At 53.1% G+C, this 15,460-nt stretch overlaps 5 protein-coding genes across 5 annotated transcripts; 3 read left to right on the forward strand and 2 right to left on the reverse strand.

The window, feature by feature from the left end:
* Positions 1–140: 140 nt before the first annotated feature.
* On the forward strand, positions 141–5,293 carry BGZ61DRAFT_383310 (uncharacterized protein). Its single transcript, XM_046242681.1, has 13 exons — positions 141–563; positions 633–1,583; positions 1,639–1,773; positions 1,827–1,893; positions 1,956–2,087; positions 2,147–3,018; positions 3,073–3,226; positions 3,280–3,612; positions 3,661–3,743; positions 3,793–3,927; positions 3,979–4,211; positions 4,259–4,728; positions 4,785–5,293. The coding sequence occupies exons 1-13, from the start codon at positions 423–425 to the stop codon at positions 5,066–5,068; spliced, it is 3,990 nt and encodes a 1,329-aa protein (XP_046108047.1). The 5' UTR covers positions 141–422; the 3' UTR covers positions 5,069–5,293.
* Positions 5,290–6,938, forward strand: BGZ61DRAFT_444193 (S-adenosyl-L-methionine-dependent methyltransferase). The gene is made up of 5 exons (XM_046244950.1): positions 5,290–5,374; positions 5,438–5,798; positions 5,868–6,072; positions 6,131–6,385; positions 6,467–6,938. Exons 1-5 carry the CDS (start codon positions 5,365–5,367, stop codon positions 6,659–6,661), a joined length of 1,026 nt encoding a protein of 341 aa, XP_046108048.1. The 5' UTR covers positions 5,290–5,364; the 3' UTR covers positions 6,662–6,938.
* Positions 6,795–7,130, reverse strand: BGZ61DRAFT_528565 (uncharacterized protein; the record flags this gene model as incomplete). The annotated part of the gene is made up of 3 exons (XM_046253274.1): positions 6,795–6,835; positions 6,918–6,942; positions 7,017–7,130. 3 exons carry the CDS (start codon positions 7,128–7,130, stop codon positions 6,795–6,797), a joined length of 180 nt encoding a protein of 59 aa, XP_046108049.1.
* Positions 7,131–7,596: 466 nt separating this feature from the next.
* On the forward strand, positions 7,597–9,247 carry BGZ61DRAFT_444199 (ubiquitin-conjugating enzyme). The gene is made up of 3 exons (XM_046244951.1): positions 7,597–8,083; positions 8,185–8,482; positions 8,558–9,247. The coding sequence occupies exons 1-3, from the start codon at positions 8,029–8,031 to the stop codon at positions 9,132–9,134; spliced, it is 930 nt and encodes a 309-aa protein (XP_046108050.1). The 5' UTR covers positions 7,597–8,028; the 3' UTR covers positions 9,135–9,247.
* A 143-nt stretch (positions 9,248–9,390) lies between these two features.
* BGZ61DRAFT_528567 (uncharacterized protein) lies at positions 9,391–15,211 on the reverse strand (the record flags this gene model as incomplete). Its single annotated transcript, XM_046253275.1, has 2 exons — positions 9,391–14,978; positions 15,145–15,211. The coding sequence occupies 2 exons, from the start codon at positions 15,209–15,211 to the stop codon at positions 9,391–9,393; spliced, it is 5,655 nt and encodes a 1,884-aa protein (XP_046108051.1).
* Positions 15,212–15,460: the final 249 nt, after the last annotated feature.

The following is a 15,460-nucleotide window of genomic DNA, read 5'->3' on the forward strand; positions in this document are numbered from 1 at the left end:
GGACCATGTATGATCGTGCCAACCAGTAGGATGGGGACGTCGTTGTACCCTTTCACACGCGAAAAGGAAAAAAGGAAAAAAAAAAACGTCACCGCCTTTGTCATTATTCATTTCCTCTTTTTTTTTTTGCTTGCTTTCGTCGTCAAGCCAGTTGACCGCCAAGGTACATCTAGTACCTCGTGGTTCCAGCCTTGCATGTAATCCGGCCTATCGGCGGGTGACTCCGGCTCCATTTTTTTTAAAGTGCCTGAGTAGAGGGGCAAGGCCTGTCTTCAGCCTTGGTCGACCCTGGGCTAACGACGTAATCGCATCACCAGAAGACCACGCCGAACCACCGCGAGTCACCATCTGACCCGACCTCCACCACTCGACTGCCCCAATTCGTCCCCGAAATGAGAGACAGTCGTCCCTAATATCCAGCCATGGAAGAAAACGCTCCCCTGAGCCCCAGCGAGGGCGACGATGCCCACAGGTCCAACGACGGACCTGTCTCGCTCTACCGTATCAGTTCTAATATGAGTCGATCAAGCATCTTTGAGGATGTCGAGATGGCTCATGAAGAGGTGCGATTGGCCCCAAATACCCCCCCCCCCCCCCAAGTTCTCTTGCTGACTCTGCTCTCTCTGCCGCAGCTTTACTCGGGGCCTGTCGCCGAAAGTCTCCCGACAAGCGTGTCTGCCTTCTCCCATCGCCGACCACGTGTCGACTCGACGACTAGCTTCACATACTACGAGGACGAGCCCGAGATATTCCCGGATACTATCGATTCCGATGGCATAGCTCGGCGAGGTGCCTCCAATGACTACATTCGACGAAGCGTCTCGGATATCGGAGACTTGGAATTTGGCGACGTTGACGACGAGGACGAAGATGATGTCTCTTCCGATCGCGAGTACGACGCCTCCCACGACGACTATGCCCTTCACCGACGCTCCTCAAACCATTCTCGGAGCTCGGTCCACGATCGCCTTCTTCGCAGAGATAGCACCACAACGATTGGAAGCTTCCGCCATCGTGGTCGCACGAGTCAAAAGGTGTATATGGTGAACGAGGACCTTACCATTGCTATCGCTGGTTTCCGGACAAGCCAGGCTGGCTATATTTTCTATATTTTATCATGTATTCTGACTGGCGGACTCGCGTATCTGCTGTTTCGGTGGGTGCCCCGATGGTATGTTGCCGTCCTCGGCGAAGCATGCCCATTAAGAGACTGTGACTGGGTTGTGATTGAGAATCAGTGGGGGGAGCTTGTCACCATGAAAGTGCGATCGCAGCCCTATGGTCGGGTTCTGTCGACCATCTTTGGTTTGCCCGAGAAGTTATATTCAGATGTCCTCGACGAAGATAGCGACCCTGTCTTGGACGACTTGCGAACCTTGGATTATCGTTACGTCCGTCTCTGCTACCATCCCCTCAAAGACAAGTTTACACTTTGCAACGGCTGGAAGGACCCAAACTGGACCGATATACGACTCACCCGTGCCGGTCTGGATAGCGATGAGAAGGGCGTCCGCGAAATCGTGTTTGGCGCCAATCTCATTGACATCGAGCAGAAATCGACGGGCCAGTTGTTAGTAGATGAGGTAACAATTTTTTTAGATATGATTCTTCATGGTGTATTTTTGCTAACCTGCCCAGGTGCTCCACCCTTTCTACATTTTCCAGGTTGCCAGCCTTGTGTTGTGGTCCCTCGACAGCTATTATTATTATGCGGCCTGTATCTTCATTATGTCCGTTGGAAGCATCGCCGCGACATTGATCGAAACTCGAGCGGTATGTTTATCAGATCTCACTTCCCAACCTGTTTTTTAAGTCTAACGATATAGACTATGAAACGATTGCGGGAAATTTCCCGATTCGAATGCGACGTTCGAGTTCTTCGGAACGGTTTCTGTATGTTGAAACCCTCACCCCAACACTTCTGCACTTGGAATATGCTCATAATTAGCGTATAGGGAGATACATATCTTCGAGTGATCTTGTCCCTGGCGACGTATATGAAATCAGCGACCCAAATCTGACACAATTCCCAAGCGACAGTCTTCTATTGGCTGGAGACTGTATAGTCAACGAGAGCATGCTTACTGGTAAATCGCACTGTTTTTTATTCTTCTTTCCCCCTAGGATGTCGCTGATACTGTCCTAGGAGAATCCGTGCCTGTTTCAAAACTTCCGGCAACGGACGAAACGCTTCTCGGTATGGACTTAGCGGCTTCATCTGTTACTCCTGATACGGCTAGGCACTTCCTTTTCTGTGGTACGAAGATTATTCGTGCTAGGCGCCCACAAGAAGATCAAGATGGCGATGCTGTCGCCCTTGCCCTTGTTGTTCGAACGGGTTTTAACACTACCAAGGGCTCCCTTGTGCGCTCAATGTTGTTCCCGAAGCCGTCGGGTTTCAAGTTTTACCGTGACTCGTTTAGGTACATTAGTGTCATGGCTATTATCGCTGGCATCGGCTTCGTTGCGTCGTTCATCAACTTTATCCGGCTCGGTGTTGCTTGGCACCTGGTCATTGTTCGAGCGCTCGACCTCATCACCATTGTTGTACCTCCGGCTCTCCCTGCCACGTTGACCATTGGAACCAATTTCGCACTCAGCCGATTAAAGAAAAAGCAGGTATTCTGCATCAGCCCCCAGAGGGTGAACGTTGGTGGCAAGATCGATATTATGTGTTTCGACAAGACGGGGACGCTGACCGAGGATGGTCTGGATGTACTCGGTGTTCGAGTTGTTCGCCGTGAAACGAACAAATTTAGTGAGATCATCACAGAACCTCAACTGCTACTTGCAGAGGCGATGCACCAGGGACCCCAGAGCAGTTTTCGAGCCGCTTTGCACACTATGGCCACCTGCCACACACTGCGATCTGTCGATGATGAGCTCGTGGGTGATCCTCTTGATCTCAAGATGTTTGAGTTCACTCGCTGGACTTACGAGGAGGGGAAACAGAGCGTGGGCGAAGGAGAAGATGAGGAACAAGGTGGGCTTGCGCCATCTATCGCGAGGCCCCCTAATGTAGGCAATCATGAGTACGACTTCGCTAGGAGTACCACTGACCATATTTTCTAGGCCAACCTTGAAATTGGTGTGCTCAAGTCGTTTGAGTTTGTCTCCCAGCTACGACGAGCCAGTGTTATTGTTCGTCAATTTGGCCAGAAGAGTGGTGATATCTTTGTCAAGGGTGCTCCCGAGGCGATGCGGGAAATCTGTCGCCCCGAAAGCTGTGAGTGATGCAGGGATATGATGTCCACGACTGGCTACTGACTCTCCAATAAGTTCCGAGCGATTACGATCAACTCTTATCATTTTATACCCATAAAGGATACAGAGTCATTGGGTGTGCCTCCCGACATCTGAAGAAGTTGAGCTGGGTCAAGGCTCAAAAGATGAGTCGATCTGATGTCGAAAATGATCTTGACTTCATCGGTTTCATCGTCTTCGAAAACAAGCTTAAGCCCACCACTGCCGGCGTCCTGGAGGAACTACTTGCATCCAACATTGGTGCGGTCATGGTAACGGGTGATAATATTCTGACAGCCATCAGTGTGGCGCGGGAGTGCGGTCTTATGGACCGTACTGCTCACTGCTTCGTCCCTCGCTTCATCCAAGGTAAGTCGACCGAGTCTTGAAACAATGTGACCGATGCTAATCATTTAGGTGATTGTCGTGATGCGAAGGCTCAACTGCGATGGGAGAGCATTGACAACAATCTGTACTGCCTGGATGAATCTACGCTACTGGTGAGTATGCCTCTTTGTGATGATCTAAAGAACTCTCTAACATACACAGCCCCACCCTGCTCCACCGGAAGGTGATGCATCGCTGCCATATGATATTTCGAATCTGCGTAATTATTCGTTGGCAGTCAGCGGAGATGTGTTTCGCTGGATTGTAGACTATGGATCCCCGCAGGTCCTCCAAAGAGTCCGTTCATTACACCTGTTTGTTTTGGCATTAGCTAACGGCGTTGAATAGATGCTTGTGACCGGGAAAGTCTTCGCGAGAATGTCGCCAGATGAGAAGCATGAGCTGGTTGAGAAGCTTCAAAGCATCGATTACACCTGCGGCTTTTGTGGAGATGGAGCCAACGACTGCGGAGCTCTAAAGGCAGCAGACGTCGGTATCTCCCTGTCCGAAGCTGAAGCCTCCGTGGCAGCTCCGTTCACCTCGAGGGTGTTTGATATCCGTTGTGTGCTCGAAGTCATCAAGTACGTCAACATGTTCGCTCATTCATGGGCTGGCTAACACGAAACAGGGAGGGCCGCGCCGCTCTGGTGACCAGCTTCAGCTGTTTCAAGTATATGAGTTTGTATTCGGCAATTCAGTTTACGTCGGTCACCTTCCTCTATGCCAAGGCTTCGAACCTTGGCGACTTCCAGTTCCTCTTCATCGATCTGCTCCTGATTCTACCCATTGCCATCTTTATGGGCTGGGCTGGGCCAGCGTCCACTCTATGTCGAAAACGACCAACAGCGGATCTCGTCTCGCGCAAGGTCCTTACTCCATTGCTTGGATTGATGGTCGTATGCATTGCGTTCCAAGCTGTGACCTACGTGACGGTCAAGGAGCAGCCATGGTACATCCCCCCCAAGGTCAATCATGACGAACCGGATATCAAGAACTCGGAGAATACGGCGCTTTTCCTGGTGTCATGCTTCGAGTATATTTTATCAGGTTTGATTCTCAATGCCGGTGCTCCCTTCCGACAAGGAATAGCCCAGAACTGTGAGTGACGTTGCCGAGGCGAAGTGCAAAAAATAGACAATGCTGACTTATTATAGGGCCATTTATGATCACAGTTACCCTGGCAATCCTGGCAACGGTGTACATGGTTCTCATACCGTCTAAATGGTTGACCGCCTTAATGGAGTTGACAAATATGAGTTGGGATTATGAGGTCTTCTTGATTGGTCTGGGCATTGCCTATCTCTTGGTGGCTTGGGGATACGAGAAGTACCTGTCTCTGCGGCTGGCCCGACTCATCGGGCACGCGAAACAGCGAATCACAGGAGCGTCAAAAAAGCGGAAGGAGTATAAGGTCATTCTAGAGGCGGCCCGAATGTAGACTTTTGTACACAGAGTTTGACTGGGACTGGCGTTGTATTCGGTGTAGCTATCTAGGAGAGCGAGGGTGGTGGTAATTTTCGGCCGATTGCGTCGAATATTAAAATTCCTGAAATCGAAGTTGATCGGGGCTACCGAGCTCCTGCATGTCATGACGTATTTGACTTACAACTGGCATCGATTGTGGTGCATACGCCCACCTACATCTACGAAATACCGACAGCCACTCTCTAGTAACTTTAATACTTGCACTGAACAACGTAGCAGCAGTTTGTAAGGGCATTTCGAAACTTCAACATGAATTACGGTCAATGGCTCCTAACCCTCTCTCCCTTGGCGTGGATAGCCACATGAGACTAACTACGAGTAGATTGGATTTTGGACGGCGGGTATCTGCCACAGTCGGTGATTCGTGTAGGCATCCGACGGCAACTCCGAGATCGCATCCAATCCATCCAGACCACGTCTTTGGGAGATGGCATGGAGCGCAAGATGGCCTATTTAGACCAGCTGCGCACACGGCCTATGGCCATTGAGACGGACAGCGCAAACACGCAACACTATGAAGTCGGCACTGGAGTTTTGGCGGCGTGTCTAGGGCCGAGGATGAAATATTCGTCTTGCCTTTACCCAGAGGGCGGGGAGACGCTGGCCGAGGCCGAAGTTGCTATGCTGAAGTCGTACATGGTCAAGGCAGAGTTGAAGGACGGCATGAGCATACTGGACTTGGGGTGAGAGGCCAAGCCTGAAGGTGAACGAGAAGGCTCGTGAAAGCTAACAAGTAAATGTGCACCGAATAGTTGCGGGTGGGGATCTGGAGCTCTTTACTTTGCCGAGATGCTGCCCAAGTCGCACGTCACGGCCTTCTCTAACTCGCGGACGCAGAAGGAGTACATTGACTCAGTGGCCAAGGCCAAGGGCTTCACGAACCTCAACGTTATCACAGGCAATGTCGTCGACTACGAATTCGAGGCCGAGTCCTATGACCGCGTCGTCTCCATCGAGGTGAGCCCAAGTCTTACCTAGTCCAATATGAGATCCCTCTTGACGGCCGAGCCCGCAGTTGTTCGAGCACATGAAGAACTATGAGCTGCTCATGGCCAAGATTGCGTGGGCGCTGAAGCCTAAGGGTAAGCTATTTGTACATCTGTTTGCCCACAAGACGACCCCGTACGACTACGAAGAGGGCTGGATGACGACACACTTCTTCACGGGCGGGACGATGCCGTCGAGCGATCTGCTGTTGTACTTCCAACGCGACCTTCAGATTCAGCAGCAGTGGTGGGTCAATGGGCGGCACTATTCGCGGACATGTGAGGTAGGTGATGAGCGCATTTGCAGCTCTCCGTTGTCCCTGTCTTTCGGCTAGTATGTCGTGGCTAATATCGATCGGCTCTAGGACTGGCTGTCCAACATGATGGCAAACAAGAAGCAAATATGGCCACACCTCGTAGAGACGTACGGGGAGGAGAATGCGTCGACATGGTATAACCGGTGGCAGATCTTTTACATGGCGTGTTCGGAGCTGTTCGCGTACAAGGGAGGAGACACCTGGGGAGTCGCACACTATCTGTTCGAGAAGCCGAGCGCGTGAGCTGTGTTTGTTGGTGTAGATTTTTCATTGTTCCATAGGCCCTATGTACACTGCGCCAAAGACCTCCCGTTGTTGGGCGAGGCGCCAACCTTATTGCGGTCGTAGCAGGAATAATAGTACATGCCGTCGTCGTTTAGTGATCCCAAGGGTGCTTCAGACCCAGGAGGACCGCACCTGTGAGGAGATTCGTGTGAGTGATTGCGGATAGAGAGGTGCCAGTTGGCGGAGTAGAGGGAGAGGGACAGTGTTAACATACCTTCCTTCTTGGCACGGTACATGACCTGTAGTCAGGAGTAGCAATCGTCAGTTGAGCTGTCCACAATCATTCGAGATGTGTCTGGGCGGCGGTACTCACCCAGAACCACATGCCAGCACCCAGAGCCGTCGCGGTGATTCCGTAGATGCGAGGTAGGTGAGCCACCGGGGGCTTGGGGGGACCCGTGGGGAAACGGTGGTGGGAAGCGCCCATGATGTTCGAAGTCGAAGTCGCTCGCGGCGGGTAGAAGGGAACGGGATAACGGCCGGAGGAGCTGGAGGCGCGGATCGAGTTAGCGGACCGGGGCGAATTGACGGCGTTGGCGACACGGGGAACGGGCAATTGACGTACTGGAAGGCCGATTGGAGCGGTGGCGAGGCGGGCGACGGCAGCACAACTCGTGAGGCGGATGAGTTGAATGGGCGGCGACGGCAATGATCAATTAATCGTAGATGGAGTCGTCGAGGTTGGGCCAATACGGGCCAGGCTCTGCTTAGGTAAGGACGGCGTCTGATTGGGTAGGGGACAGATATGCATATACTGAGATGTACGAAGTCTGCCGATAGACGGCTGCGCTATAAAGCAGTACCTATCCTTTTAAGAAGGGAGTACGTACTGGTGGGGTTATCCTCCTGCTTCCGAGTGGTGCCCAGTTCGGTGCCTATACCTACCTAAGGTACCTACCTCCCTACTTCGTACCTACCCCGGCTCTGAGGTGAGGCAATGCGACGGTTCGTCTAAGTTACCACATTGCGCGTGTCTTCACCTTGCATCTATCAACGAACTCCCATCACCAAGATTCAACCACCGGTGCCGCCCGCATTTATCTTCATTACCACGTGTATCGCAGCTTCTATTTGAACGTGTCTAATACTAGGGCAATCCCTGGCTCCTTTGCTCCTTTGTTCCGTTGCTTCCCCCTCCTTGTGCTGTTCCAACCACCTGTTCCAACCACCAAGCGATGCCCTCTTGAAACAGCCATCACCAAACGTCAGCATCGCTACCATCAACACCAACCTCAAGCAGGTTCCAGCACAATAGCTCATATATACATACGCGACTCATACGAAGAATATAAACATACGAACACACGAGTCCACACATCCTGACCATGGCGACACCCGCTCCCAGATTTAACACCAAGTCTCCTACCATCCGGCGCATTCGTCAGTCTCTCCCTCCCCAACGCCACGCGCCTAGCCTCACTCCTACTGTTTCCACTCTCCAATTCACTTTCAAGACGATCTACCATTCTGACACGGAATAGTCCGCGAAGCCGCCGAGATATCCAGCTCCCCCTCCGCCGACTACTCCGCCGAACCCCTCGAGTCCGACTTCTTCGAGTGGCACTTCACCCTACGAGGCCCCCCCAACTCCGTCTATAGCGATGGCATCTACCATGGCCGAATCGTCTTGCCGCCGACATACCCCCTGCGTCCTCCAAGCTTTCGCTTCATGACCCCCAATGGCCGCTTTGAGGCCAACCGCGAGATCTGCCTTAGCATCAGTGGGCACCACGAGGAGACCTGGCAGCCCGCCTGGGGCGTTCGGACAGCTCTGGTAGCGTACGTAGCCTTGCCCTGTTATAAATATCGACGACGAGGCTCGCTATTCTTGGCTAACATGTCTTATTTTCTTAGGCTCCGAAGCTTCATGGAAACTGATGCCCGCGGCCAATTGGGCGGCCTCGAGACCACGGATACTGTACGCCAGCGGTTAGCATCTGAGTCATCTGCCTTCAAATGCGCAGCATGCGGAAAGACAAATGGGGAGATCATAAAGGAGTGCGAGGAGAGAGCCAAGGAGGTCTCTTCGACCGCCCAGGAAGTCGAGGTCCCCAAGGAGCTGAACATGGGCTGGCGAGACGAGATGGAGGCCAAGAAGAAGGCCCAGGCGAAACCCGAGCCTACCGCCGATGAGGCTGAGACTGCTGAGCTTGCCGAGGGCTTCGTCCAGACTGCTCCGAACCCTACCACAGTCGATCCTTATCCGGCGATCCCCGTACCTCCGGCTGATCAGGCCGTTCCCCATCTGCCTTCGGGGATCCGGAACCCCACTCCCACCCGTACCACACCACTCCCCGCGGCCGCCGTAGCACCGCCTCGGCCAGCACGACTAGCTTCCGATGACGGGGTACCGCTCTGGTTGGATCGACTCATTGTGGTGATGGTTGTGCTTTTGGTCGCACTTGTACTAAAAATCCTCTTCGCTCTTTGAGGGGATACCGTGTTTGGGAACTGTGTTTGGGAACTACTTATGTTACGGGCGCCGGGCGTCTGCTTTATTATATTCATCATGGTTGGGCAAGCGAAATAGATATCCAATGCAGTGTTTTGCTTGTTATACAATTGATGCCACATCCCTGACCGTTGCGTTTCTTCCCGAGCGGGTATCATGGTAATCCTACATGGCACATCTATATCCCTAGCCACCTTCCTCCTAATCAGAGACCCGTTTTGTTGTCTTACACTCATCACACCTTGCTCACGGCCTGGGCTCTTGACTGCCATGCCACCACCAACCACCACCACTCTCCCACCATCGGCCCCAGCCCATCCTCGGAATCCTTCAGCACACCCGTCGACTTCCCCCAGTTGATGATCATCTGTGCCTCGAACTCCTCCAAGATTGGCTTGAGAGCGCTGCAGATGCCCTCAATCGTCATGAGCCCTCTTGTGGCGTAGATGAAACAAAATGCCCCCAGGACGTGCATCCACCGGTTGAGATCTCGCTTCCCAAAGAAGTCGATCCACTGAGGCAGCTCACCTTGTGGACCTTCAGTCGGCGGCCCCGCCTCGGCGGCCGTCTTGAGCACCTCAATATCCTCGTCGTATAGATACATGTCCGTGGGGACTGCTTCGAGGTTGAAGTGGTAGTATGACTTTGGATACTTCCGACTTTCATAGTTGCCTGGCTCGAAACCCATCGGGATATGCGGAACGCCAACTGGCACCAACCTGATCCTCTCAGAGGCGTTCAAGTTGGTCAGTGCCATGACGGACCCGTCGTCAAGGGTGTACGGTACCTTCAATGTCTCCCCACGACGGAAAATGGTGTCAAGCTTGGCCTTGAAGGCAGCCGCCTCTTGGTACTTGGCCTGCTGAGCTAGCTTTCCCAAAACATACATGTACGACTCGTTCAGTCGATACGGTCTGCCACCGAGGGGTGGCTTTTTGCTTCTGCATATGACACGCTGTCGAGTCAAGTCATCAATTGCCTGCTTTAGAAGCATGTTGTTTCTGTTTGCATCGCCATTCGCCAGCGTGGAGAACTTGTCCTTGATCTGCTGCACCGAGTACTGAGTCTCATCTGTGCAACAAAGTGATCTGATCCAAGATCTAGTGACATCGAGGTCTGTGATCGTGACAATCTGACTGTTCCCGCTTTGCATCTTGCCCACAGCAAGAGCGGCGGGCCTCGCAGTCGCTGCCTCAAAGCGAGCAAACACGGAAGATTGGGGATGAAAGAACTTCTCTCTCCAGTCCTCATCGGGGCCAGGTACATCTTGGGAGGAAAATTGTTGGTCCAAAAGGCCCCTAGTGGACGGGATTTGGACGCCCTCTTGACGCGGGAGCTGCATAGTCCACGCAATGATCGCCTGCCAGTCGCATTCCAGGGGCGCATCGAAGTCAATTTCAGGCAGCTCGCCCTTCTCGTATGCAACCAGGAACTTTTCCTGGAAATCTTGGGTTAGTTTCGCAACGTAGGCCCCCTGTTCCTTGCGAGCAGACAGCCAAAACCGGCGGAGATGGTGAAGGTCGATTGCTGGGAATAATTTAAGCAACAGGCCCCAGTCAATCGCTTTATCGGAGCCTCCCAGAAGGACGCGAACAGCGATGAAGGCGGCAAGCAGCTTGTCCGGGTCGTCAATTGCATCCTTTCCTGCGGTACTGTCCTCGACAGTCTTAGATTTCCCTACTCCTGGGGGCAAGGATGTCAAGGACCTCGCCACAAGTTGAACACGCTTAGCCCGGAGTTGGTCTTGTCGATTGTTAAGCTGAAGACCAGTCGCATAAGGTCTGGTGGGCTCGACCAAGCGCCTTCGGAATTTAGGCCAGACAAATGTGCCTTCTTCATCACTGGACGACGAATCCTCAGAAACCTCATCATGTTGAGGAGAGAGTTGGAAAGATTCCGGTGTGAGTTGCCACTCTGCAGGCCATGTTAGGGGCTCCGATGGCAACATCATCTCACTTCCTCTTCCACTAAAGAACCTGACGAAGATATTGTGAGGCCCTGTTGCGCCGGGATGAGCGTTGATAAAGGACTGGGCCCACGAGCGCTCCACATCTATGCAAGCAAACAGCCTGTCCAAGAATCGGTAATACTGCCCGGTACACGTTCTGGGCTGACGTTTGAGACCACTAAAAGCGGCAGTTCGGATCTCAATCTCCTCGACTATTGCTGCCCAAGAAAACCACGTAGCGTCTGGCATCCAGCCCTTCAACGTATAACTGCCATCTTGGGTCTCAAAATCGACGGTACTGATATATGGCCATGTACCGACAGAACCAAGGACTGAAATTGCCTTGTCAAATGTCATACAGACCGGCTCGCTGTCCGCGACTAATCGCGGGTCCAGACATTCACTAACAGAGTCCTTCGAAAGACGACGGCGCTTACGAACCCGCGCTGATTCATCGTGCAGATATGTGTTCGGCTCAAGGAACTGGATCGTTTCCAACGGTTCTTGGTTCAACAAATACCCAGAGGGTCCCGACCACATGGGCTGTGGGATGTAATCTTCCTGATCGGCACCAGCCCAGCTGACGTGCGTTCTCTTTCGGGGGCTACCCGGGGAAGAGGCGATGTCTGTGGCCCTTGCTTTTCGACGCTTAGATGTCAGAGCACCATCTACATCAAATTCGTTCATAGCTCTCTTTGCAGCAACTTGGGCAACGTAAACTGGAGCGCTCAAGGTCTCAACTTCATCCCCAAGCTTCCGACGTCCACGGCGACTTTCTTTCGCCGCCTCAACGCCAGGAGGCGCCGTGAATGGAGGTGGGACGTATGTCCGGGGATAGGCTTCCTTGATCATCTCCACCAAGTGCATAGCTTCTGCTGAAAACGGATCTTGGGCACCCAGCACAATAATCTGGCACTTTGAAAATATCCCCTTGCTGTCACGGAAAGCGTGCCAATGTTCGGCCGCGGCTTTAGTCTTGAACATTTCTCGGAGCGCAGCTTGGGAGGCCTTGACAGTAGGAAGTGTCTCTCTTGGGAACCTCTCTCCCCACCGCGTCGTGATGGCATGCCACAGCCCACGCCCTCCAGGGAAAACGCCGGCCTGCTCCTCTAGGATCTCCTTGACAATCGCCGAGATGCGACTATTCCAAGTGACCTTGGGTAGCAGACTGTCGACAATGGTCGAGGGTGCTGATTTTCTTGCTGGTTTTCCTCCTGGCTCTATGTTTGCAAAGAACTCACTACCAGGTTCATCCGTTGGTTCCGGTGCCCTAGGCGGCGCCTCCTCTATCTTTGGCTTGTCCCCCTTTGCGGGATGTTTCTTCCGGGCGGTTTTCGGAGTACCAGATCTTGATTTGGGACCTCCATTCAATCCTAAGACAGGACGCAACTGCCCATCCTGACTTTGCACGAGAGCTCCGCCATTGGTGCTTGGTACCGAGGTTTTGCTTGGCGAGTCGAAGTTCATGGATGGAGGACGTCGCCATTCTGGAACCGCTTGAAGCGGACCTCCGGTGAGGCTGACGGAGGGCCGTGAAGATAATCCTGGTGTGGCCATTGGCCGTTTCCGGGGTTGAGATTTCTTTGGGGTTGGCTCCTCCTCTGAATCTTCATCTTCATCTTGATCCTTCGAGCCTGAATCCGATGCTACCGCGCTATTGTTTCGTGGAGTTCCAGAGGGTGCTGGCATTGGTGAAGCTGGATCTCCCGTCTCCAAATTGGCCGGCTTTCGTCCACGTCGTGGCGTCGGCTCAGATGGGTCGAACGAGGGGTTACAAGGAGTCCTTGACTTTTCTAGATGGTACTTCAGACCAATATCATTCTTCCAGGTACCACCGCATTTTTCGCACGTCCAAGGGCGAGCATCAGGGGCAGGCTCGCTGGGTCGTGCTGCCTGGGTTCCACGTCGTGGACGGCCACGTTTCTTCGGGGCAGGTTGGCTTATGTCGGAAGCGATACTCGTGTCAACCGTCACTCCAATCGGACTCTCTGTCACAAGCTCTGAGATTTTCCGTGGCGTCCTGGTTTTTCTCGCCTGAGGCGGAATTGGTAAGGTTGGTTGTTCGATCAGATCCTTCAATGCCTCAGCAGAAACCTTTAATGTCACGACGAGTTTGCCGGTATCGCATGTAGCGTGGGGCGTGTTGGTCTCATGAAGGGTCGTTTCCAGCTGAAGAACGCTCTCCTGCTGAGGAGTAGAATCCTGCTGGCGGGTGCCGTTGTCCTGGGGTTTGATATCGTTCTGTGGCGTCTGGGGCACCTCTTCACTTAGTCTCGCTGCCTCTGGGAGAGTTTTGACTGACTTTGTCGGTTGTTTCTTTTTCGGGCGACCTTTCGATTTCCGATGTGCCACCCCCGTTGTGCACAAGTCAGTAAACGTAGCTGCGGGTTTACTAGTCAATGCTGAAGCGGAGACCGGAGCAAAGCCATAGAAAGATTCAGGTGATGGACGCGTGGGGTTGTTGCCCGTGCCTTCATCGCTGCCCTCTTTCTGAGACGATTCTAGCGGTTCAGTCCCATTGGATTGGCCAGGCGTCGGCGAACAGCCTTTTTGGGCAAAGTATCGATACGAAGCTATCTTTCCAACTCTTGTGTGCTCACTTCGTAATTGAAAATGTCTCAGATGAGGCGGCTGGAGGTTCGGGGTCGCCAAGGCAGAGGTCATCGATGAGAGGTACCTGCTGAAGGATGGACCTAGTGTTAACCCATAAACATCCGGGTTACTCAACCCTTTATCACCTAGTCTCTGGGCCATCTCTGCAATGGTGGCGGGAAGGGGCTTATCTAGTGACCACGGAGGGCTAGAAGATACCTCCGAGGCGTTGGTCGTTTGACCGAAGAGCGACTTCCCATCAGTGCCTTCGCCGGCGGCGAGATCAGGGTTTCTTGAAGGCTTTGTTGTGCGCTTCCCCGTGGCAAGGTATATAGACCAATCTTCGGCGTTGAGATCTCGGCCATACTTGATACAATCCTTGAACACTTTGTCACCGAGCTTAGCGGCGACATACTGGATGACTCCTCGAGAGTTAAGAAATCGGCAAACTTTGGCCAAGACCTTCATCTGCCAACGCATTCCCAATACTCCGAGTTTGGACTTGAGGTCCAGCATCCGCAACACACCCCATTCCTTGGAAACGGCCTGGATTGTGGTGGCCAGCGCCGTGTAATCGACAGATTCACCGGTCCATCGGACGTGCCATGGGACCGGATCGAGGTTCGCAGCCAGAACTTGACGGGAAAGGTTCATCTCTGCGCGCGGCTCATCGATGGCATCTCCGTCCTTGGGTAGTGGTGGAGCAAACAGTTTGAGCCACATCTTGCTTGTCTTAGTGCCTCGAACGAGGGTGGTTCTCTTCACAATGTATCGCTTTTTCAGCAAGGCGTCCGTCCGTTTAGGGACTGATCGCTTATCTTGGTCAACGAGTCGACCGAGATCGCCTTGCAGAATTCCATGCATAGTCGTAGAGGCGATTCCAAGCAACAAGAGCCACTCAGATCTGGGGACTCGCTTGTAGTCGATGGCATGGCCTGTAAGCGATTCCCACATGGTTTCCTCAGAGGCGTACACCCTAACATGGTCTCCAGCTTTCTGGGGATTGGTTGTTCCCGGAGAGGCGGCATCTTCTTCGTCTACTGGTGATGGAGGTTGTGACAGAGCCAACACCTCGTCCAAAGACAGGTGGTTGTAGTTCCTCTCGGGACCGATGGATACGTCCCTCCTTGCTGCCAGCCATTTCCAGATGGTGGAGGCAGTGCGCTGGCGGAAGCCAGATTCTTCATTTTGAAGGGGTGGATGATGTTCAGGTTGGCCAGGAGCAGCGTGCTGAGATCCGGAAGGATTATGGATGGCATCAACAAGGTCGCTCACAGAACATCCTATGGGAGAGAACTGGGTCAGCGTCGAATTCTCATGACGGCCCCCAAACCTGAGCTGGATTTGGTATTCATAGCAGCAGCGTCCGCGCAACTGCCCCCAAAACCCACGCGACCAGGCAATTCCTGGAAGTCGACCTCTGGTGAAGCCATAGCAACAGTGACTTACCCTGCTCTCCGCCGCAGGAGATGAGCAGCAAGAGCGCCGCGATCAAGCCCTCGAGCTCCGAAGCCATGGTCTCTCAGGATCCGAGGTGTTCATTCTTGGCGAAAAACGCAACTGAAAAAGTGTCGATGAGAAATGTGTCTGGGCGCGAATTGAACCGAGAACCCAGCGCGATGGCAAAGACTGTAACTTTTTTTTGCTTGTTGCTGCAGCTTGACGATGATGTGGGGATGGCGGGGTGCCACTGGGAGACGCGATCGTCTAAAACGATTAGACCCGTATGACCATGATGACGTAAGCCACCGCACCCTGGCAACTG

The sequence above is a fragment of the Ilyonectria robusta genome (genome assembly GCF_021365365.1).
Source record: "Ilyonectria robusta strain PMI_751 chromosome Unknown BGZ61scaffold_4, whole genome shotgun sequence".
Taxonomy (NCBI): Eukaryota; Fungi; Ascomycota; class Sordariomycetes; order Hypocreales; family Nectriaceae; genus Ilyonectria; species Ilyonectria robusta.

Bases quoted from the DNA above. Each gene is read 5' to 3' on its own strand.
- BGZ61DRAFT_383310 (XM_046242681.1), top strand. From the start codon at position 423: ATGGAAGAAAACGCTCCCCTGAGCCCCAGCGAGGGCGACGATGCCCAC. The intron at 3,019-3,072 runs GTAGGCAATCAT...CATATTTTCTAG, and splicing joins CTATCGCGAGGCCCCCTAAT to GCCAACCTTGAAATTGGTGT. The intron at 3,744-3,792 runs GTGAGTATGCCT...TAACATACACAG, and splicing joins TGGATGAATCTACGCTACTG to CCCCACCCTGCTCCACCGGA.
- BGZ61DRAFT_444193 (XM_046244950.1), top strand. The intron at 5,799-5,867 runs GTGAGAGGCCAA...TGCACCGAATAG, and splicing joins ATGAGCATACTGGACTTGGG to TTGCGGGTGGGGATCTGGAG. The intron at 6,073-6,130 runs GTGAGCCCAAGT...CCGAGCCCGCAG, and splicing joins ACCGCGTCGTCTCCATCGAG to TTGTTCGAGCACATGAAGAA.
- BGZ61DRAFT_444199 (XM_046244951.1), top strand. From the start codon at position 8,029: ATGGCGACACCCGCTCCCAGATTTAACACCAAGTCTCCTACCATCCGG. The intron at 8,084-8,184 runs GTCAGTCTCTCC...GACACGGAATAG, and splicing joins TCCTACCATCCGGCGCATTC to TCCGCGAAGCCGCCGAGATA. The intron at 8,483-8,557 runs GTACGTAGCCTT...TTATTTTCTTAG, and splicing joins GTTCGGACAGCTCTGGTAGC to GCTCCGAAGCTTCATGGAAA.